Source organism: Miscanthus floridulus, chromosome 7 (assembly GCF_019320115.1).
Source record: "Miscanthus floridulus cultivar M001 chromosome 7, ASM1932011v1, whole genome shotgun sequence".
In the NCBI taxonomy this organism is placed as follows: Eukaryota; Viridiplantae; Streptophyta; class Magnoliopsida; order Poales; family Poaceae; genus Miscanthus; species Miscanthus floridulus.
In genome coordinates, this window is record NC_089586.1 from 110,354,747 (window position 1) to 110,378,581 (window position 23,835).

A 23,835-nucleotide genomic window follows, 5' to 3' on the forward strand; every position below is an offset into this window, starting at 1 on the left:
GCAACTGCAATCATTCCGCACCGCGCTCGCGCCGCCCGCCAGACGGCAGGCCGCCACTAGGAGCGGTCAACGGCACGGCGGAGGATCGGAGATGAGCGACACGGAAAGCGGTGCGCGCGGCGTTCCTCCCGACGACGTGACGCGCAGTGCGCGGCCGGCGGGCCGGGGCGAAAGAAACGGCGGATTCGGTCGGACCGCTGGTGAGAATGCAGCAGCAGCCAGTTGCCGGGTCAGGTGCGCACTTCCGTAATCCGCACGCGGCGGAGTCCAACGAGGAGGCCGGCGGCGTCCCACCTCGTAGCGGGGCCCAAGCACAGGGAGCAGGACCTTGCATGCATCGGCGCCCCGCATCTACTGGGGGCGCGCGGGCCTAGCCCGTGCCCAACCGCCGAGAATGGCCGGGGGGACGGCGCCACCCGACGTCGCAGTCGCGCCTGCCTCCCCGCGGACGCAAAGACAACGGCAAAGAGAGAAAGAGAGAGAGCTGAAAGGTGCAAAGGGGCTGCCGAATGCCGATTCCCCGCAATTCTACTTGCTCTTTGCTCCTGCCGTCCTCTCCCGGTCTTTCTCAAGTTTCCTTCGGCTTTCGCCACTAATTCATGTGTTACCTGCCCATTATGGGCGACTCGATCATGACACGACACGGGTGGCTTGAAAAAAAGGCGACGCTAAAAAATTGCATCAAGCATTTTTGGCACAAATAAACAAGTGCAGCATCGCGGATAGTGGCTGGTGCGGGTTCGAGAGCGCCTCGGCGAGCCCACGATGACGCATGATTCTTTCCGTGCAGACTTTCCTTGCTCTCACCTTCCCCAAACAGGTCCTATCTGGCTGACCAAGCTAACCCGCCAGTCCGCCACCGAACCAGTCAATTCGTCCAGCCACTCGATCAGCATGCCGGGATCCGAATTCGGAGCCTCTCCTTTACCGATTCCCTCTTCTTCTTCCTCCTCCAGTCCTCGCCTTCGATTACGCCACCAGAAAATAGCTAAACTACTCTACGAGTGGACGTGTCCATGTGGATTGTTTAGCATCCAGGCCAGGCCACATCTCCCCTGCCTCCCTCCCTCCCTCTCTCTCTCTCTCTCTCTCTCTCTCTCTCTCTCTCTCTCTCTCTCTCTCTCTCTCTCTCTCTCTCCTCTTCTATCATCTTCCGCACGCCGCTCCTAGTATTCGCCGTCTCACGGTGACCTTTTCGTGGAAATTCCTCCATTTATACGTAGAGACAGGCTCAGATGACACGAGCAATTATTTGCGCTAGTGCTTCCAACGAAACAGAGGCCGCAGCAGACAGCCGAGAGCGGAATTATTAGTCGAATTAGGTGTGGGCAAGCACGGAGCGATTGAGCTCGCGCGATGGAGAAGGGGAGCAGCGGGCTGTCCTGCCGCGCCGCCATCTGCTGCATCGTCGTGTTCCTCAGCGTCATCGCCTTCTCCTGCTCGCTCGCCGCGGAATTCCGCAAGGTCAAGGTACGGTGCCCCCCTCCTCCTCCGCGCTCTTCGTCTCGTAATTCGGCGAGAAACCCGCGTTCCCGGATCTGACTGAGGGGGTTCGTTCGTTTTTCTGTCTGTCGTGTCGGTGTGCGCAGGAGAAGGACATGAAGCTGGACGGGAGCCTCTGCTCGCTGCCCAAGAGCTCCGCCTTCGAGCTGGGCGTGGCCGCCATCGCCTTCCTCTTCGTGGCGCAGCTCGTGGGCACCACGGCGGCGGTGACCACCGTGTGCGCCGGCAAGCCCAGGAAGAGCTCCGCCACCAGAGGGAGCGCCGCGTTCGTCTCCCTCTTGGTCCTCTCATGGTACGTATAAAAAAAATGACCTTGGCGATGGCGGGCGAATAATGCATACAAACACTGTTGCTCCCGACGTGATTCCAGCGACAGGAGCCAGGAGTGAACTGAATCTCGTCTCGGCCGGTGTTGTTTGCGCGGATGATGCAGGCTGAGCTTCGCGGTGGCCGTGATCCTGCTGGCGACAGCCGCGAGCATGAACCACGGGCAGCGGTACGGGCGCGGGTGGATGGACGGCGACTGCTACGTGGCCCGGAGCGGCGTGTTTGGCGGCGCGGCGGGCCTGGTCGTCGTCACGGCGCTCATCACCCTCGGCCTCACCTTCGCCACGGAATCGGCCGCGGCCGCGGCCGCGGGGGCCATGGCGACGACGCCCGCATCGTCGTCATCGGCGACATGCACGAGGACACATCTCGACGCGGCGTCGGCGGACGCGGAACAGCCAGGCGGGCGATCCAAGCAATGAGGCAGGCTGGCTGGCTGGGGCGCGGCGCGGGGCGGACCAACCGGAGGCGGCTGGTGAGCGGCAACGTTCGTGCCGCCCGCAAAAGGCCGCGCCGCGTGGGGCAGCTGGTGGGCTGGCGGGGCAACGGAAAGTGGCAGGCGGCCGCCGGACCAGACCGGTGGGGCCGTGTGGGAGCGGATGGATTATGGATATACCGCTGGTTGGCTGGATATTTAGCAGCCGCGACAGAGGTACATACATTACTGTTTACTGTCCCATTACTGACAACTTTACTGACTCGACCGTGCAACATGTAAATGACACAGGCGGTCATTGCAAAAAAAATGCAAACATAAATCATACGAAAGTTACCCTTTTTCCACCTGTGTGTTGCGTGTTTGTGTGCATGTGCACCAACTTGGTGCTAGTGGGCAACTGGGCATGTTCAGCTTGGCGCCTTGATTGGCTGACCTGGACGCTGTTTTTTTTTTCTTTTTGAATGTCACCAGGGGATTACTCCTCACATGAATACATATTGATAGAACCCCTAGCCGGCTCGTTATATGATTTACAAACGTTGAGGAGGAAAAAACAACAACAACAGAAAGACGCCTCAGCACCAAGGCGAAAAGTGGTAGGACCATAAATACACCAACGAAATGCAAAGACTACCACAACAACGCACAGAGCCTTCGACGATGCCTCCAAGGAGGTGAATGACGCCAGAACGTAATCATCATCGGCCAAGCAGGAACTTGGCAAAGCTTTCGCCCGAGCCTTGTACCGGAGGGTAGCTGCATGGGGGGAGGGGTCGGCCGCCGCCACACCACGTGGAGCCATTTCCAGACTCGCTCGCGACGGCGGGAGGCGCGCACCAGCAAGCGTCCACGTCTCAATGGAGGGAGTAGGGGTGCCGGCTGCCGCCACACCACGCGAAGCCGTTACCGGACTCGCCCGCGACGGTGGGAGGCGCGCAGCAGCAAGCGCCTACGCCTGGACGGATAGAGGGGGGTGTCGGCCGTCGCCACTCCATGTGGAGCCGTTCTCGGACTCGCACGCGTTGGTGGGAGGCGTGCATCGGCAAGCGTCCACGCCTAGACGAAGGGGAGTACCGGCCGCCGCCAAACCACAGAGCCATTCCCAGACTCGCCAGCAGCGGAGGAAGGCGCGCACCGGCAGTGTCCACACCTGGGCGGGGAGAGGGGGTGTCGGTCGCCGCCACACCGCGCGGAGCCATTCCCGGACTTGCCCGCGACGGAGGGAGACGTGCACCGGCAATCGCCCGCACCTGAATGGAGGTGGGAGGGGCGCAGGCCGCCGCCACACCGCGCGGAGCCGTTCCTGGACTCGCCCGCGACGGAGGGAGGCACGCACAGGCAATCGCCCGCGCCTGGATGGAGGTGGGAGGGGTGTCGGCCGCTACCACACCGCGCGGAGCCATTCCCGGACTCGCCCGCGACGGTTGGAGGCACGCACCGACAAGCGCCGACGTCTGGAGGGTGGGGTGCCGGCCGCTGCCACACCATGCGGAGCCGTTTCCGGACTCGCCCGCGACTGTGAGAGGCGCGCACCGACATGCATCCACGCTTGGACCAAGGGGGTGCTGGTCGCCGCCACACCACGCGGAGCCGTTTCCGGACTCGCCCACGACGGTGGAAGGTGCGTACCGGCAAGCGTCCGCGCTAGCAAGGCGGTGACTGGTTACAATAATACTAGTACATTCGAATGAACATTCTTTCATGAACCCAACGACTTCTGAAAAAGTGAGTAAGAAAAAAGGATGTTCGGCCCCTAGATTGCAGCTAGTATGAGTAAGAATTCTTAGAGGCAGAGGATATAGAAAGTCTAACCATGACATGAATGTAGTGACTCGCAAGTCGCAACGCGCGTAGACAGATCGCTGCAAGGGCTGTCAAGAACTTTGTCCAAAAGAATCCGTAGCATCCGTTGAAAGGAAACAGTCTCGGAAGCGAGACGGCAATCGCGAAGTCAGAATCGGAGGCGTCTGGTGTCCCAGGTCCAACGAAGCGGGCGAGCTACGCGATGCAGAAGAATCCATGTCGAAACTACCTGTGCACTTCGTCTGGTTGTAAAGCTGCATGCAACATTGCAATGATGACCTGGTTCTGGTTGGCAACAACGACGCGATTGCATCTGAAGGGCAACAGAGGTATGTAACGAGTAATTTACAGGTCTCAAATGAGATGATCATTGCAAGTGATTCTGCAGCTCCGCTGGAAACGTGGATAAACGTGGCGCGTGGGAGCATGTGCGTGTGCTTTGTTCCAGCCATTCCGGTTGCCTTTAGGCGTTAGCAGCAGTCAAGGTTTGCCTGACCACAACTCTGCGAATTTTGAGCACAAAACAACAAGAACGGAGGCAACACTTGGCCAAAAATTGCTGAAACAAGTCGCTTATCCGTGATGCCCGTGCATGATTGTACATGCCTCCAACGCGAGCCGCGTGTCGTTAGCGTTAGCGACCTGCTCGACCTCTTTTTGTTCTCTGATTCTAATGTGAGCTGAGGCCCAAGCTCGCCTTCGCTGTGCGACCACTTTCCGGCTCCGGGTGATCGATTCACAGAGCATTAAAGTGAAACGCTGTGAAGTTATAAAAAAAAAAGTGAAACGCTGTGAAGTAAGGAAAAACACTGTTATACCTTCTAAACTATTTTTTGTAGTCAGATTTTCCTTCTCAAACACTAAAGTCATACATTTTACCTCTTGAATTCTCAAAACCATTTAGTTGAGCAGTATTTTAGTAATATAAAAGAGAACCCCTCATGGAGATTGTTGTAGCAATTGAAAATATACCTAGAGCATTTCATATATATCACACGGACAAACTAAAATACACTATAGAGCATCTCATGGATACTATGTGAATAATAAAAAATACATCATGAAAATACGTCGTGGAACATTACATCAATACTATTTAAACACGCCAAAATAGTATTGAAAATATAATATCATGGAACTTCCTATGGATATTACATGAACAAGCTAAAATACACCAAGGAACATCTCGCGAGTACTATAGAGACACTGCAAAACATAATGTATATGAATATATAAAATATAAAATTAAAAAAAGTAAGAATATTAAAATTTAAAAATAAAATATAGAAAAAACAAAAGGAGAAAGGAGAAAGGAAAAAAAGAATTAGAAAAATCTCATGGTACTATGTGAATAATAGAAAAACATCATGAAACATCCCACAAATATTATGTGAACAGTCCAAAATATACTATGAAACATCTCATACGTATTGTATGAACAAGCAAAAATATACCATGAAACATCATATCGATATTATGTGCACAACAAAAATACAATATAGAACATTTCATGTATACTATAGTGCAGTGCAAAAGCACCAAGTACAGAAATAAAAAATTATTCAGAATAAAATAAAGAAAATTAAAAATCAAGAAAAAGAAAAGAGAAAGGGAAAACAAACAGAAAACAGAAAAAAACAAAAAAAAAGGGATCCACGTGATAGGCTTAAAACATAGGAGTACACTTCATATGGGCCTTCATAGCTAGTTAGACACTACGCTAGTCAAGTTTGCCTTGCAAGAGGCAACGCTGGGCCTATAAATCTTAAAAAGGCTGAAACGAGGCACGTCGCGTTATCATGGGCCGCTGAGCATGTCGTTTCAGCGGTGGACGCCCGGTGGGCCGTTGTCCTCTCCACCAGGTCCTCCTGGCTCCTGGGACAAGCATGTACGTATCCATTACGAGCGACTTAGGGCTTGTTCACTGGTTGGTTTCTGGGCTGGTTTGGGCTGGCTGGTGCTGATTTATTGTGAGAGAAAAACACTGTTGGCTGGTTGGTTTACAGATTCTTAACCGAAAGGAAATCGTGGGATGTGTGGTCTTCGCAGTCAGGCCCGTTAGGCCGTTACCATGAGATGTTCCCGTGAGCATTTGCTGCCGCTCGAATGTTCTTCTCGTCACATGATAAATAATTTGATTCTCCTAATATGCTTAGATAATTTAGATGGTGGTTAATTTCCACTCCAAACCAACAGAAGGTGATGGGTTACAATTTCCCCTTTTCCAAAAAAAAAATAGTTGCAATATATATCGCACACAAGTGTCTATCTTTGTAGTGGTGGGTGTTTCTTTCTTGTAACTTTTGTTGTCTCATACATTTTCAGCAGGGGATGAATGAAGTCAGAATAAATCCATTATCTAAAAAATCTCGATGGTAAGACTCAGGAACGAGTAGTCCGGGAACGGCCTGGCTAACCGAGTAGTTAGTGCAGGCTCAATACCTCTCCGTTAGGGTGGTTATTGTAAGGGACTCACTCTTTATTTGTGGCTTCGACCGCAGTGACTAAGGGGAGAAAAAAAACCCCTTGTCTGCCCCACATCCAAAGTACACGTCTGTGGCTAGCTCATCTCACGGGGCTACGGTGTCAATGGCGAATCTAGGATTTTAGCTTAGGGTATGCCATCCAAAAAAATTCATATACAATTCGGTAATAATTATAAAATTAACAACGTAATTTGGTATATATGCACTAAGTAACACAATAAGGCTCAAATTCATGGATTAAGTTGAAACCATCCAGTAAATACAATATAAATTGTTCAAAAGCCATACCTAATTGAAATATAGGCATAATAGAGTACCAGACTTACAATGTTTTTTTGCTGACAATTTTATTCGGCGCTTTCGAAGGGACATAAATATCTTGATTATATCATCTTCATCAACTTAGAAAGAAAATATCCCGCTCAATGGAAGTGACGAGACAATCATCCAAAAGACTATCTCTCATCTTATTTCGTAACTTTGTTTTCACTAAAACCATTGCAGAAAATACCCTTTCAACATTTGTCGTTGCCACGGGTAGAAGCAATACCAATTTGAGAAGCTCATAAACCATATCATTCACTTTGTGCCTCTTTGTTTCAACAAGCTTAACTGATAGATCAACAATATTTTCTAGACCTTTGAAGCTATTATTCTGTCTCATGTCATCAATATAATTATGCAGCTGCAATTCAAGTTTGAGCAAATTGATATTTGAGAACTCTATTGAGTAGAACTCAGCTAGTCTGCGTAGCTTTTGTGCATCAAAAGAATCAAATGAATTAGAAGGATTGAAGGCCGCCATACAAGACAATAACTCTATATTAATCTCGTCAAACCGATTATTAAGTTCTTGACTTATTTGATCAATGATACCAATATATACTTCTCTTCTGAAGTGGTCATCATTGGTTTGCTTTCGGGCACGAGCTTTCCTAGCTGATTTTCCATAAGGAACATAATCACCATACATAGCAGGAGCATCAACACCATGTTTATCATAAAATGAGGTGACCCTCTCAAGAAAATTATCCCAACCATCAGACCTTAATTCTTGCATTCTTTTCTTTGCCACATTAACAAGTGATATTGCATTAAGAATATCTTGTTCCCTTCTTTGCAAACACTCGGATAACTCATTTGTGTATACAAGAATAATATACCTTGGGATTCTTAAAGCCAATGTATCTCTCTTGAGCTGCAATATATGCTCTTCGAATTGTATCTTGATCATTAACAGGATATTTCAGAATGGGCTGTCTTTCACCTGGATCATGTGGAAGGCAATCGATGTCATAAACCGGTGGCAGTGAAGACAGTTGTGGCGGCGGTGGCTTTGGATTTACAATTTTCTCAATTACTCTCTCACGAGTCTGCTCTCCCACCACAGGTTCAACCGGATTAGAGCAACTATTAGAAGTTGCAGCAACATCCGCCGCCTTCTTTGTTGCATGCTTTTCAAAAAGAGATGCAATATCCGAGTTTCTCTTAGTAACTGCATAAATATTAAAAAAACATGAGGCTAAATAATTAAATATTTTATTATTTGTGATGTTGGCAATGTTTTTCTAAACAAGACGAATAGCACGAGAGATTAGATCGTACTCACCACATCTCTGTGATTCTGCGTCTATGCCTCTGCCCGCCAGGCCGTCAGGGAGTTCGGCGGCGCCATGACCACTTAGATCAGGGGAACCGGGAAAGTTACGCCTACTCGGCGTCTGGCTACTCGCGTGGGGCGCGAGCAGTCTGAATCTGCGCGTGCGTAACTACTGCGTGGGGTGACCAGGGCGTTCGTTTCCTGGTCCTTTCGTGCACTTGCCAAGTGGCCGCCTCACGTAGGCCTTTCGTGGAGGGCTGGAGGCTAGATCAAGGATTCCAGATAAGTTTTTTTCTTTCTTTTTTTACAAATACACATGCTTATGCGTATATATAATAGTTTAGTCGCCACTGTCGCAGGGTATGCCAGTGCATACCTGGCATACCCTGTGCCTCCGCCACTGTACGATGCCGCTGTGTATGGGTGAGGCAGAGGTTCGGGGATTTTCTCAATCTACATGAGAAGATCTTCTTTTTAAGCCGGAATACCCGGTGGCTGTCTAGCCACCGCGAACGAGTAGTCCATTGCTTTAGAGTTATTTTGAATTATTCTTGTTATAAGTACATAATAAGCGAAAAAAATCTCAGCAGAAAGAATATGTTGAGATAGATCATGAAAAGGAGTTAGTCCCCTCAGAAATGCATGGGCCCTGTGCTTTGCTGGAAGTGGAAGAAGAAATACACCTAGATCTAACAGGCCCGCACAATATCTTGGTGCGTACCAAAGTGGTCCTTCCTATCACGAATTGTGAGATCACACGATTCACATGTAAAGATTTCCTGACGTTTTGCGCACCGGCCAGCCATCCCTTAACTACCAGCTAAAAAGCTGCGGTCTCTTCAATCATCACACACTGGTTCCATGATCTGTATGCAATCAATCAGCTTTTGGTGTGCGCTGCAGTAGTGTAGTCCCTCCCAGCGGGGGCTAGACAGGCGCACAAAGAAATGCGCTGTAAAGCAGATTACGCCACTTACGCCGGGTCGATCGGCTCGTGGGTCGCAGGATCTGTAGTGGAACCAAACCAAGGCCGGCCCTCAGCTCAGTTCATCGTGACTGTGATCTCAAAATCTGGTGGCGCCTTTTCCGCGTCCTTTTGATTCCTGAAAGCAACGCGTAGCCAGCTGCGAGCCTGCAACGTTTGTTCGATCCTGCCTGGGCGCACATCACAGCACTGCCCCTCCTTTTCGGCCCCGTTGGCTTGCTAAACTTGGCTGAAAACACTGTTCTGGCTGAATTATCGTGAGAGAAAAATACTGTTTTAGCTGAAAAAACAAGTCGAGCGAGCCAGTTTCTCAGTAACCCGAACCACGGGCGGTGTTTTGGCGACGCGAGTGCGCGATGCATTAAAAAAACAAGTACGTTTGGAAAATCCCGGCGCATTACCTTACCTTGGATCGCCTATTCTCGGCTTCCAGCTGACAGAATCTCCCGCCAGCGATTGCATGCATGGATGCGCATATCCCCTGTCCTAATGTTGTGACGTGACGGCCGTGCGCTAGTGGCCTCTGACAGTGTGGGAGGCATCGCATCGTCGGATAAGGAAGCATACGTCTACACGGGAGAAAGAGTGGACGATGGCGCATGCATGGGCCTGAAGCACCGACCGAGTCCACCCCAGCAATTAACTGGATCAGCACAGCGGCAACCTCTCGCTCGCTTTTGATTCCGCTAAATTAACGAAAGACCTTGTTTGCTTTACAAGGCAGAGAGGGTGCTTTTGGGAGACAAAAGGGGGATCAGAACAAGGATGATCTGTCAGCAGGAGAGGCGCGTCAGCATAGTAGTGCCCCGTTGTAGCAAATACAGTAGTGTACTCTTTTGCTAAATAAATAAAGAAGAGTCCGAGACCGGCAGGCGGTGGCAGCTGTACCCCAATCTGTGCGCCCTTTCGTTCGCCTTTTGGATGGATGCCACTGAGGAACCATGAGTATGGAAGCAGCCAGGGAAGGCACGCACGGCAACGGCGTAGATGATGGCAGTGGCGATGGGTTGGAGGAGTACGTGCGCTGTGCACATGCGGCTATCTTCTCTTCTCTAGCTAGAAAGGTGGTCAGGTCGGGCGCGGTCGGTCAGGTCAGATCAGGAGGGATCGACATCGATGGACCAATCCGATGCGGCAGGCGGACACGGGAGTAGTACTACAGCTGAAGGTTCAGTGCACGGCGAGGCGAGTCCACCGGAGTGACAGGGGAGCAACGCCCAAAAAGGCGAGGCAAAACAAAAGGAGGGGCTCGCCGAGGAAAAGAAAGCAAAAGAGAGGATCCCAGAACGGGGCCGGAGACGACGGAAAGCGAAAGCGAAAGCGACGGCACGGCAGCATTAGATTACTGGTATCTGGACGGCCGACCAGGTACACCAACCACCCAGCCGCGCCCGGCGCCTGGCAGCAAAACCGCTCCTCCGCCTTTCGGCTTTCAGGTTTCGTTTCGCGTGGTTTTTCCCCGCGGCCTAATCAACGTCGTCGGGGTGGCATATCACGCGTGCGCTGCGCGGGGGGCGGGCTGGGTGCATGCACCCGCGCGGTTAAGCGCTGGAGCAACCGCGCAAAGCGTCCAGCGTCCGCGTCACCGGGAGCTAGGCAACAAATCGGAGGCCTCTCTGGCGCGCGCGTCGCTGTCTGACGAGACGAGACGAGACGCGTAAAAGTCACCCGTCGCGGTCGGTCTCGCTCGCATGCGCCGCGCGGACGGCGATCGTCGGAGCCTCCAGGGGCAGCGAACAAAAGCGCACGCGCGTCCTCGACTGGCTCCCCTGGTCCGGCTGAAAAACCAAAACCAGTTGGCCTCCGTTAGCAATTTGCTGGATCTGGATGGGCTGTTTTTGTGCTGGCGGATCAATGAAAAACGGATGATGTGCCGTTTGGGTGGTGTCACTTTCCTGCTTCTCGCGGTGGAAGAGGCAGCTGCTTTTGCGGCAGCCGAAAAGAAGATAGGAAACTGATAGATCGACCGGACTGACTGGATGATGACGGGTGGAACCTTCTTGCTTGGCTGACCATGCCACCCGCTTTAATTTGCAGTCCGGGGAGGACTCTTGGCTACTTTTACAGTTTTACGTGTGCGTGCGTTGACTAGGCACGCCAGGGAGCTGATGAATTTATAACAATGCAAAATTCCAATCCGTAGATGTACTTTTTAGTGGTCACTTATGGCAATTCTAGCAAGACCCTTATCCAATCTCCTAATGTATTTTTAACGATTAGAGCGACAAATACACTGCTGCACGGCTTCTACTCCGGCTTCAAAATTAGAAGCTACTCAAATCCTCCTCTCAAGCCTTCGTTCTTAGATGCTCTAAAGGGGTTCTATTTGTGTTTTCCTACCATTACATCCTCCACGCCTATATGGATAGATTCTCCAATCCGCCATCTCTTCACAATTACCACAACTAAATACGCTGCCACCCGCCACTCTAGCTGTCCTCGTGCGTCAATTCCATTGTCGGCCTCCATCTGTCCCGGCCTCCTTCCTCCTGGATGCGAGCTCCCTCCCCCCGATATCTCTTTTGGCGTGGCTTCTCCTCGTCGACTCCTATCCCATCCCGGCCTCGCTCCTGGAACCCTCGTCCTTGGCCCGGTCTTGCCCCTAGCGCGACCTTTTTCTCCCCGAAGTGGCTCCCCCAGCGTTGCCTCCTCCTTGTGTGGTGGTTCCCTAGGCACATCCTCCCTTTGGCGACACACAACGACGATGAAACTAAAGGAATAGGAGATGGAAAAAATAGACTAAGGGGTGTTTGGGTCTGTTCCACTCCATATTTTAGCTTTGCTACACACTTTTTTAACCAAATAGGTTCAGCTCCCCGCAACTCTTCTCCAGGAAAAAAAGATGGAGCTGTGAGAGCACATAAAGGTGTGCTCTACAAGCTCCAGGTTTTTACCAGCTCCAGGTTTTTGTGGAGCTGCTCCGCAGTGGAGTTTGTGAAGTAGGGTTCGTGGAGCAGTCCCAAATACCACATAAGAGTTATGTGACCAATTGATGGGGGCTCAAAAATGTAGGAGTCTTGACTTGAGGGCTATTGTTGAGTCTACTCTAGAAAATAGTGCCCTCAAAAATCTCAAAACCTAAATAGAAGCCCAGTTTTAGGAGTCATTGCTAGAGTTTCTCTAAGCACTCCATGTAATCATAAAAAACATATCATTTAGAACAAAATTAGTATTGTCAAATATTAAAATTATAACATTAATAACTTCAATTATTTAGTTTGAAAGCATGAACACTATATTGCACTAGAACTACATTGAACCATACTTGCAAAATCTCATAACTTGAATGGTTTAGAATATATATTCTACTATAAGAAATTAATATAACAGTTAAAGATATATATCAAGAACCATGCAAATTCAATAATTCACAAAACAATACGACATGTACTTTTGACATGAGGGGTACATAGTATGAAAGTTCTCTTTTCAAGAACTTGCGTGCACGATAGAATTATATATAAACAGGAAAGCTAAAAATCTATGTCAATAGCATTGGTGATTTGGAAGCCCCAAATCTAATCGGGTGATCGTTCACTAAGAACGAATTCAGCGATCCATCAACTAGTCCTGCAACTTTCCTTATTTGGAAAAAAATAATATCCGCAACTTTCTATTTTTAGAAAGTAACTAAGTTATACATATATGTTACGTGACATAACTTATTTCTATAACTTATATTGACAACTTGTTTAATATAACATTTTGAAAAACTTATCACCATATAACTTATGCCATATAACTTTTACCATATAACTTATAATTTATGTCAAAACTTGAAAACATAAAAATTATGAAATACATTTTTTTTATTTTTCTCCTTTTTCTCTTTTTACTTTTTATAGTAGTCTATCGATTTTAATTTTATGCATTCTACCAGCATATCTGCTAATATGTTATGATATTAATTTGTACATCTAACTTAAATAGAATAACTTATGTGCACAAGTTGTATAGAATAACTTATATACATAAGTTGCGCTTGATAACTTTTTTTTTAGATAAGTTGTTTTTTTATAAATTTTTGTGTTTCCAAGTTTTATTTATAAGTTATATGTTATAAGTTAGTTTGCTACTAGAAACAAATTCTTCGAGACATATGCAACTGGGGTCTAGTTTTGTTTGTCTCGTCGCGTACAACACTGGTGCAGACGGAATTAAAAATGAATACACCGTTTAGAAGTTATAACATTTTAAAATAAATATTTTGCTTTTTTAGCTTGTGTCAGTGGTGACGTCAGCGGAGGAGTGGAGCTGCGGGCTCACCTGTGATATCAAATATGGAAAAAGGTGGAAATTTATTTTTCTAAAAATGGAAATTTTGGATGTCCGAATATTATTCGCTGGGATCAGATCTAGTGAACGTTCATCAATTAGTCTTCCTGTTTGGAAGCGACGCCCGAATTAAACATATTCGCTTTGTAGAAATAGATTTGATTTCCATGCACACATTACCGGTCGCACGCGCCTATGCCATAGGTAGTCGGCACGGCACGGTATATGTGATGAAACCGATGGGTCGGCCGCGTGCTTCCGTTCCGTGGACGTGACAATATTGATTGCAGTGGTCATGCAGACTGCTGGAACTGGAGTCTTGCATAAAACAACCAAGAAAGCATCGGCACGTTTAGTCATAATCGGACTCGAGTACGACGAATGTCGATCAGACAAGAGCTCAATCCGTTTGAGATCCAACCAAATGGCCATTATTATGTTGGGACAATTAATGGGACCAGATCATGCGTATCTATAATATTATTATTGGCATGCCGACGCTCGCATTCCCTCTAGGAATCAAACAATTTTAAGTTTGATCAAATCTATATGAAAACATCAAATGTACCAACATTTATAACATAAAAATACCATTAAATTAATAATAAAATATATTTTCATAGTACATATTTAGAGACATAAATGTTGATGCTATCTATAAATTTGGTCAAATCTTTGAAAGTTCAATTTGTTGCAAATATAGTGCACTCTTTATGAACCAGAGGGAAGAGTATAGTCTAATATTATTCCAGTTGGTGCTTTGTGTAGTCGGCTAATTTGTCATGCCATGGCTGGGTCAACCGCGACCTTGACATGCACGCGTGACCTGGCCTCGGCGACCGAACGAATGCTGATTGGAGTGAAGTCCGGCATGTGACACCGAAGCAGGCACATGTAAGGCCCTCTTTGATCGCAGTTGCTAAATTTATTCCCTCCTAAATAGTTTAGTCTCATTTAGTCACTCTAGAGTTGCTAGAGAAGACTAAAGCCCTTTTAATCCCATTTAGTTACAGTGTTTGGATAAAAAATAACTAAATAAGACTAGATTTAGGAGCTCCTAGCTAAACCAAACACCCCATAATTGTCGCCGTATAGAGTCGGCACTGACCCCTGCGCCTCTCGCCCCTAGCTCCGACTCCGATCACGATCGGTAGGGTAGGGACAACGAAATCTCTCGCGCCCTATGGCGTGGATTGACCACCCTGCAGGTCTGCGGATGATGAGCGCGCTATCGGTCTCTGGCGACGACGACGATCTCGACACGTACGGCTGGCTACTAGATAGATCGCCTTGTTTAGTTTCTTTGCTAAAGTTTACTCTCTATCTCATCGAATGTTTAGATATATGTACGTAGTATTAAATATAGATTAAAAATAACTAATTACACAGTTTACGACTAATTTGTGAGACGAATCTTTTAAGCCTAATTAGTCCATGATTTGACAATGTGGTGCCACAGTAACACATGTGCTAATGATAGATTAATTAGTCTTAATAAATTCGTCTCACGTATTACTGACAGATTCTGTAATTTATTTTTTTATTAGTATTCGAACATCTCATACGGTACCTCTATATGATATTCGATATGACATCTAAAACTTTAAATCTGAATTTAAACAAACCCCTGCTGTATATTCGGTCTGCCTCTGGCTGCCGGAGCCGGACAGCTGCTACTTGTACGGCCAATAATGTGTGCAGTGGTTCTGGTGGCCCATGCTATACACCTACGCGTACTGCTACACATGCATGAGTGGCCTGCACTAGCTCGATCTGCAGGCGTCTGTCTGATCATGCATAATATCAGTGCCTGTTTAGATTCCAAAAAAATTTAACGAAAAAAAAACTAATTGTAGAGTTGGATGAGAAATCACAAGACGAAACTTTTGAACCTAATCAGTCTATAATTAAACACTAATTACCAAATACAAACGAAATACTACAGTGAGCCAAAATCCAAAAATTTTTGGATCTAAACGGGGCCTCAATCTATCATGCACCTCCAGGCCTGCAGGCCAGGCTAAGGCCCTGTTTAGGGCCAGTTCCCCAAAATTTTGTCAATTTTTTCAAGATTTTTCGTCACATCGAATTTTTGGACGTATGCATGAAACATTAAATATAAATAAAAAATAAAACTAATTACATAATTTAGACGAAATCCACGAGACGAATCTTTTAAGTCTAATTAAACTATGATTGGACACTAATTGCCAAATAACAACGAAAACCGCTACAGTGCATTTTGCCAAATTTTTTGGCATCTAAACAAGGCCTTAGTTCCCTCCCAAAATGCCAAATTTTTCAAGATTTTCCGTCACATCGAATCTTTGGACGCATGCATGAAGCATTAAATATAAATAAAAAATAAAATTAATTATACAGTTTAGACGAAATCTACGAGACAAATATTTTAAGCCTAATTAAACTATGATTAGACACTAATTACCAAATAACAACGAAAACGCTACAGTAATTTTTCGGCGACCAAACTGGCCCTAACAACAGGCATTGGGCATATGCGTGTGTATCTGATCAAATACGTGGTGACCCGCCACCCGCGTACGCTTTGAAGACGGGAGGACGTGCAAGCGGCCCCATACGACGGATGGGCAGAATTTGTGTGGCAGAATCCCATGACGGGTGTCCGCCGGCTGGCGAGCACGGGGAGACGGCCGGACGTGACGAGGGACCAACCGCCCCAACCCCACCCACATCTGTTGGATTCGATCAGTGTGCTTCCATTTGATGCTGCATATCCACGATCCATGCCCCAGCTGCATTATGCGTGCCTTGTCCTCTTGCTATCAACCGCCTGACATGCAGATGGTGCTCGCTGTGCACAGTGTGTGAGGAGATCGAAGTGGAGATCCGGGCTGTGTCTCTGCGCCGCATGTCCGTACGCGCAGTGTACGCCGCAGTCCTGCATGCACCCGGTCACGGGACTCAGCCATTCGATTGTTTGTTCCGGGCCCAGCTGCCTGCCTGCGGCATGCAGTGCTACTGATTCTCGATTTGGGAACAAAGACAGTCACAGATGCAATGCAGTGCTGCTGATTCTCGATTCGGCCCGTTCGGCTTACCCTATATTCGACTTATTTTTTCAGACGAAATAATATTTTTCTCTCACAACAATTCAGTCGAAACAGTATTTTTCATCTAGATTCAGCCAGCCTAACGGGGCCAATATACCTGCAGGGATTTTTTTAAATATTTTTAACATTTTTTGTAAACTAATTTTAAATCTAACACTGTTTTTTTTTTCAAAACTAACACTTTTGGCCGCGCTTATTTTCCTGGCGTGGCGAAACACCTGTGCCGCGCCATGCATGGTGGCGCGGCGAGGGGATGACGTGGCGACGATCGGGGCGCTGACCGGTGACGTGGCAGGTTCTGTCGCGCCACCAATCTTGGCGCGGCAGTGTCGCGCCATCCCTAACGGCGCGGCAGTCCCAAGTAAATATCGCCCGCGAGCCGCCCTCCCTCTGTCTGCCTGCCCGCCCGCCGGCGCCCCACTCTCGCCAGCCCTGCCGGCCGGCCGCCAGCCCCGCCCGTCGGCCGCGCCCGCACGCCGCGCCGGCCGCGCCACGCACGTCGGTGCGCCACTCCCGCCCCGCCGCGCCCGCACACCGACGCGCCACCCCTCCGGCCGCCCGCCGCGTCCTCCGGCCACGCACATAGGTATTTGTAAAATTCAGCAAGCTTTTGTTAAATTCATATAGGTATTTGTTAGGGATATCAACAGTCTCGTGTGCAATGAATTCTGCGTGTATGTTTCGTTAAATTTCTTTTGTAAAATATATTCATCACCTTTCGTTTTAGAGTTGGCAAAGAAGCTTCTAGTATATATATTATTATTGTGGGGCTATGGTTATCTTTCTATATTATCTGTATCTATTTTTATTTTAAAGTTAGCAAAGAAGCTTTTAGCATACTCAGCGGCATGAAACCTTGGTTTTGTTTTTCTAAATTATCCATAGATACGTTCACCCGCCCATAGATATATTCATCCGTTTTCGTATAGCAGTTAGTAACGGAACCTCTAGCATACTCATTAGCGCGGTGTCGTAAATAGCTTCCTATATTATCCGTATTCGTTTTCATTCTAAAGTTGGCAAAGAAGCTTTTAGCGTACTCGCTAGCGCGAAGCCATGGCTTTAATTTGTCTTTTCAAGTTGGGCGTAAATGCTTAAATGTGGGGAGCGAGTGGGGAAAGGCCGTCGCTTCTTGTGGATGAAAACGGGCTATCATGAGAAGAAAGAAAGGAAAGCTATATAGCATATGCAGTTATGGCATCTCCCCAATTATAGATTGTGTAAATTATATACTGTAAATTAACAGTGCAATGAAAAAGAAAGGAAAGCTATATAGCAAATGCAGTTATGGCATCTTCTAGTTGTTTTGTGTCTGAACATCTATACATATAAGTTGCTTATTTTCCTATTGAAGTTGTTTAATATGTCTGTTAATGTTACTTTGAATATATACATGTGCTTTCATATTGTGTTCGTATTGCATAACAAGTAGTTCAAATTTTGCAATACTACATAATGTTAATTTGAATATTGTTAATTTGAATACTCTAGCCCTTTGTTTATCAAATTGCAACAGGATGGCCCCTTCCACGCAGCACCAGTTGTACCCCCTTCTTGAGGTGGTGTATGACGACCTGCACCGAGCACACTTCTTGACTGACACCGACGTAGAGGTGCCATTGCCTCCTTTGAAGCCCCGCACGCACATCAGGGCGCACCAGTGGGACGAGCGTTACGCGCCGTACATACGGCGTGCCGGCTTTCTCGAGTTTGTCCGTGTTGTCAACTACGGTCTTTCGTCCCTTGACCCAGCACTACTTACTGCAGCTATAGACAGGTGCGAGTGCCTTTATTGTACGTAAACATTCTTATAACAAATTTGAGATAACTAACAGTCGTTCCACCTACCTTGCGGCGAGATGACATTGACCATGCAGGACGTGAAGGCTATCTTTGGCCCTCGGTTGGGGGGACTTCCAGTGACAGGTATAGTTGACAATGATCACTGGAGGGAGCTGGTGGCTCAGTTCACTGGCTTTCTTCCACCGGACGATGAGATTTCCAAGAAAAATAAGTGAGCAATTCAAGCCTATTTAATACTTGCATTGCTTTCCTACAGCCATCGGGTCTCATTTTCTTTGGTGAATTTCAGAAAAAGTTCTGGTGTTTCGTCATCGTGGATCACAGAGCGCTTTGATTACTTGGACCCATAGGCTGATGAGGCTCAGATCTTTCTTGACATACTACGCCAGCTGTGGGATAACATAGCGGCATACAGTTGGGACAGCGCAATCCTGGCATGAACGTATCGATAGTTATGCGTTGCCTGCTGTCGCACCTCAGGGTATGCGAACCTTGGGGGTTGCTCCTACATACTCTAGGTCTGGTGTTGGAAACGATGGCCCGTTGGAAGGCCCTTTGTTACTGGTTTCCCTGTAAGTACTTTGGTTCATTATATTCTTCGAGGCAGTTACATATGATAAAATTATTAATGGCTAATTCATTATCATGTTCAATGCAACATTGGAACGGGCAGGATACACTCCCTACAGCTCTGTATATCTAGACGCAAGTAGAGTTAGTTAGAGGGAATGCGAGGCGCAAGTACAAGGAGTACACGGACTGTCTCGACGTCCTGACACAGCACCAAGTTACGCTCTCTTTACTATCATACATGTGCCTTGTTCGATGTACACTATATCACAACCTAACTCAATTATGAAATATTCAGGTGCATTGGTGTCCTTGGGATGCTCCGGAGCTCTAAGACTATCTGAGTCCTGTCACTAGAGATGAGTCAGACGAGTATCGCTGCAACTTCCCTCTTATTTTCTTCCACGTGGTCGAGATTCACTTGCACATCAGGGTTTGCAGGCAGTTTGGAAGAATGACAGGCTACCCACCACAGCTTTACTCCACCAACCAAGAATTACACGGGTGCGTTATCGATTAATAACAAAGCTACAATTCAGATATGTGTATGGTACAACTAACAATCGTTTTGTTGCAGTTATGACCGCAGGAAGAGGTACAAGACCAAGGATTGGCGCGTAACACACAACACGTACATCTAGTTGTGGCAGACCAGGGACCGGCAGCTGGTCGATGCGGGTCCCCCACACGACCAGCACACCTTCGACGAGTACCTAAGGTGGCTTCACAGGTCTACGAGGACACATATCAAGCCCTCGTACACTGAGGAGGCGATTGACGAGGACGACGAGGAAGATGTGATCGGAGATGTGTACGACGTTGCCACTAGGGACGGCACACAACTACAGAGAGCCCCGCTTCAAAGATACGTGGTAAGATACTCGAATGGTACAATTTGTTATCCATTTGGTATTAAGTATGTGTACTAAAATTGTCCAACCGTATTTCTGTACCCAGACGACACAATTGTCAAGGCTATCCAACGAAGCAGCGTTTTGGCTTCACGAGTCTAGAGGGCAGGGGCTAGGCGTTCTCGAGGCTTTTGTGGAGGTAAACATAAACTTGTCCGTTCCAAAAATGTTTCTGTAGTGTATATGCGTTTAGGAAATGCACTAACTTTAACATCTATTCATACAGAAGGTGAAGCGGAGCTACAGGAAGCTAGCTCAGAAGTTGAGCTGCATGGGCACTCCTTGGGTGGAACCTGATTACCTGGCGCGGTCGGGTGGCACGTCTTCTGGCTCTTTGAGGGCACTAGCCGACTCTTCTTAGCCGGTGACAGGTGCCGCTTTCGCTGTGCGTACACCACCACATCATAGCGCTCGAAAGGACCCTGCAAACGAGGACGATGAGGACAACGATGACGACCCCCCGGGCTTCCGCATACAGCACCACCAGTGGGACCCTTGGCAGCAGGACGAGATCGACATGTCAGCTAGGTGGTGCCCCGCTTGGTACCCAAGGAGCCTCATAGGTAGTAACAAAGGTAGTTTCTTTAAATATGTATGCTTCATGAACTAACGATCATAAAGATTATAAGTAATCATGCATATCATATACTTGCAGGGTACGAGCCGTATGCACCGGCAACGCGACCACACCGATGTTGGCTAACCTCCCAATGTGTTGCCTATAAATCCGAAGAGACAGAGGCGTCCGAGGAATCCTTACACTCCTGGGACTTAGTTGGTTATGTCGAATTTATATCGAACGAATATTGTCGTCCGAAACTTACAGACTTAGTTGATTATGTCGAACTTATGTCAAACCAATGAAAATGTTATGTGGCAACTTGTCAACTTGCGCATGGACTCCATTTATTTGCTTCAATTTGTTTCAATGCGTCGCGGCACTTATAGTTGTTCAGCTCCCATTCAATTGCAATTGAGGCTGGTCGGCTTTTGTCTGTGTCCAGGTCCTGCCGCGCCGTGGGCCTTGGCGCGTCAGTGCCGCGCCATAGGCTATGGCGTGTCAGTGCCGCACCAAGATCGGTGCCACGGCAGAACCTGCCACGTCACCAGTCAGCGCTCCGGTCAGCGCCACATCATCTCCCTCGCCGCGCCACCATGCATGGCGTGGCACAGGTGTTTCGCCGCGCCAGAAAAATAGACGTGACCAAAAATATTAGTTTTGGAAAAAAAAATAAAACAATGTTAGATTTAAATATAGTTTACAAAAAAGTGTTAAAAATAATCCCTGCAGGCTGCAGCAATAATCCCTGGATTTGGAGTTCGTGAAACAAGTACATACCACACATGTTGCATTATTGTTATCCGCACAATGCAACGTGGTGACTTTTCCAGGAGAAGAGCAACTAGGCATGAAGTTGCAAGGCCTGACTCTAGCCAGCGCCATGCATTGCCCCAGGAGTTCCCCAGGGCTATCTGACTTGGATCGCGGGAGGAGTAGACTTGCATGCATGCATGGAAAACTCATTGTATATGCCGTTTCCATCGAATGAAGATTATCGATACCGACGTTTCCAGCCTCATGCAGACAAATGCTGCGGCAACGACTTGCATTCTTCAACCATCAACCAAGGACGGATCGAGAGTAGCTTTCCGTGGCATGTATATTGAGTTTGAGTGGACCTGCTGGTCGAAGATCCGGCACCCGGCCGGCAGCTAGTGCCGACATTGCAAGAGTGCGTAAACTTTATACCACCGAAGTTGCTTGGTCAAAACTCAAAATAGAGCGCTCACAGTCATTTGTATTGTAGTACAACCTATGGCCGTAGTAGTATAGACCAAAAAATGCGATTAAAGGAAACCTACCATAAGTCAACTTCCATTGGGTATTGTCTAGATAGAGACATACTGTATAGTTTATTTTCGATGTATAAACATGGTATTGTTGTATATATGAGACTCTTATTTTCCTCCAACACGGTGCACATAGTCACATAGATGTTCGCGCATACTCTTTATATATGTAAGCACACTCACACCCTACCATATGAATGCATTTGAACTCATAGATATTGAGATTGATGGATTCAACAAATATGTGCCTCAGCATTGACGGACACACCACCTACGATGCATTTAAAGAAGGGTTAAGTCCAATTTACACCCTCCAACTTGCAGCAAAGTTCGGATTTCAACCTCGAACTTCAAAACCGGACAACTTTGGCCTTCCAACTCTCGAAAAAGTTCAACTTTCAACCTTCTGGTCGGTTTTGCGGGTGAACAGTAACTTTTGATATTTTCGGGAGCGCCGAAATTTTATATTATTTTTTCGAGCATCTTAACGTCATCAAATGAAAAAACTCAAAACTACAAAGTTGTAGATCTCATCGTGGTCTACAATTTACATATAAAATTATCTTCATCCGACATCGTATTGAAGTGTTTTCTATTTTTTGAAATTTGAGTCTCATCACGCGATAAAATATGATGCTGAAATTTTATATTATTTTTTCGAGCATCTTACTGTCCTCAAATAAAAAAACTCAAAACTACAAAGTTGTAGATCTCATCGAGGTCTACAATTTATATATATAAATTATCTTCATCCGACATCGTATTGAAGGGTTTTCTATTTTTTGAAATTTGAGTCTCATCACGCGTGAAACAATTTTGTCGCGTGATGAGACTCAAATTTCAAAAAATAGAAAACCCTTCAATACGATGTTGGATGAAGATAATTTTTATATGTAAATTGTAGACCTCGATGAGATCTACAACTTTGTAGTTTTGAGTTTTTTCATTTGAGGACAGTAAGATGCTCGAAAAAATAATATAAAATTTTAGCACCATATTTTATCGCGTGATGAGACTCAAATTTCAAAAAATAGAAAACCCCTTCAATACGATGTTGGATGAAGATAATTTTTATATGTAAATTGTAGACCTCGATGAGATCTACAACTTTGTAGTTTTTAGATTTTTCATTTGAGGACGTTAAGATGCTCGAAAAAATAATATAAAATTTGGACGCTCCCAAAAATATCAAAAGTTACCGTTCATACGCAAAACCGCCCAGAAGGTTGAAAGTTGCACTTTTTCGAGAGTTGGAGGGCCAAAGTTGTCTGGTTTTGAAGTTCGAGGTTGAAATCCAAACTTTGCTGCAAGTTGGAGGGTGTAAATTGGACTTAACCCTTTAAAGAATGGTGGTTATAGATGCAAGTATCTGAGCTAAGTTAAGAAATCTAACCAATTAAGACATGCTTAATTGATATCTAAAACACTTTAATTTATGATGTACATTGCTATCTCATTGGGGCCAAGTGCTAATTAATTCTCTCAAAACTCGTATATTAACTAAAATTTCACAGCTGTATAAATTGGTTTTATTTGAACTGATGTGCTTGTTGCCACCACACAATCGTGTAAATTGGTTGCATTTTTTTAAAGAATGAGGCAGGAGAACTAGTGATTATATACAAAAAAAGAAATCCAAATTGGACACTACAACATAGCAACAAAGACCCCCCCCCCCCCCCCCCCCCCCCCCCAAAAAAAAACGGCTTCACAAGTCGCAGCAACAAAAAATGATTTTATTGAATTATGAGCAAACCTCGTTTATGCTGACATCATCTTTTTTCATTTGTTTGATTACTCTTCATTTTTATAAATATTTTGCGCTAATAGACAAATATATAAGGCACACTTAAAGAACTTTTGGGGATAGATCTAGTGGTACGGTATTTGTTTTATTTTAGGTAACTCAATTGAATAAATAATGTTGGTCAAAGTAGGAGTAAAATGTGTCAATGGCGTCCTGCATTTAAGACAAAGGGAAAATTTAGCTTGAGTTTGACGACCGAGATCAATTTATGTCATTTGGGTGACAAATGGATTTGCCTCTCCATGTACTTCGGGCCCAACGTTTTGGGTTTAATGTATTACTCTCTCCATCCATAAAAGGATGCAATGACTATGTCATAGTATAAGTTAAACTAGCTTAACTTTGATCTAAGTCTATAGTGAACAATATTAACCTTTATGTGT

The 23,835-nt window shown here is 46.5% G+C and overlaps 1 protein-coding gene across 1 annotated transcript; it reads left to right on the forward strand.

The window, feature by feature from the left end:
• Positions 1 to 1,203: 1,203 nt before the first annotated feature.
• Positions 1,204 to 2,615, forward strand: LOC136464244 (protein MODIFYING WALL LIGNIN-1-like). Its single transcript, XM_066463212.1, has 3 exons — positions 1,204 to 1,470; positions 1,590 to 1,795; positions 1,937 to 2,615. The coding sequence occupies exons 1-3, from the start codon at positions 1,357 to 1,359 to the stop codon at positions 2,250 to 2,252; spliced, it is 636 nt and encodes a 211-aa protein (XP_066319309.1). The 5' UTR covers positions 1,204 to 1,356; the 3' UTR covers positions 2,253 to 2,615.
• The last annotated feature ends 21,220 nt before the right edge of the window (positions 2,616 to 23,835 follow it).

Bases quoted from the DNA above. Each gene is read 5' to 3' on its own strand.
- LOC136464244 (XM_066463212.1), top strand. From the start codon at position 1,357: ATGGAGAAGGGGAGCAGCGGGCTGTCCTGCCGCGCCGCCATCTGCTGC. The intron at 1,471-1,589 runs GTACGGTGCCCC...CGGTGTGCGCAG, and splicing joins CGGAATTCCGCAAGGTCAAG to GAGAAGGACATGAAGCTGGA. The intron at 1,796-1,936 runs GTACGTATAAAA...CGGATGATGCAG, and splicing joins TCCCTCTTGGTCCTCTCATG to GCTGAGCTTCGCGGTGGCCG.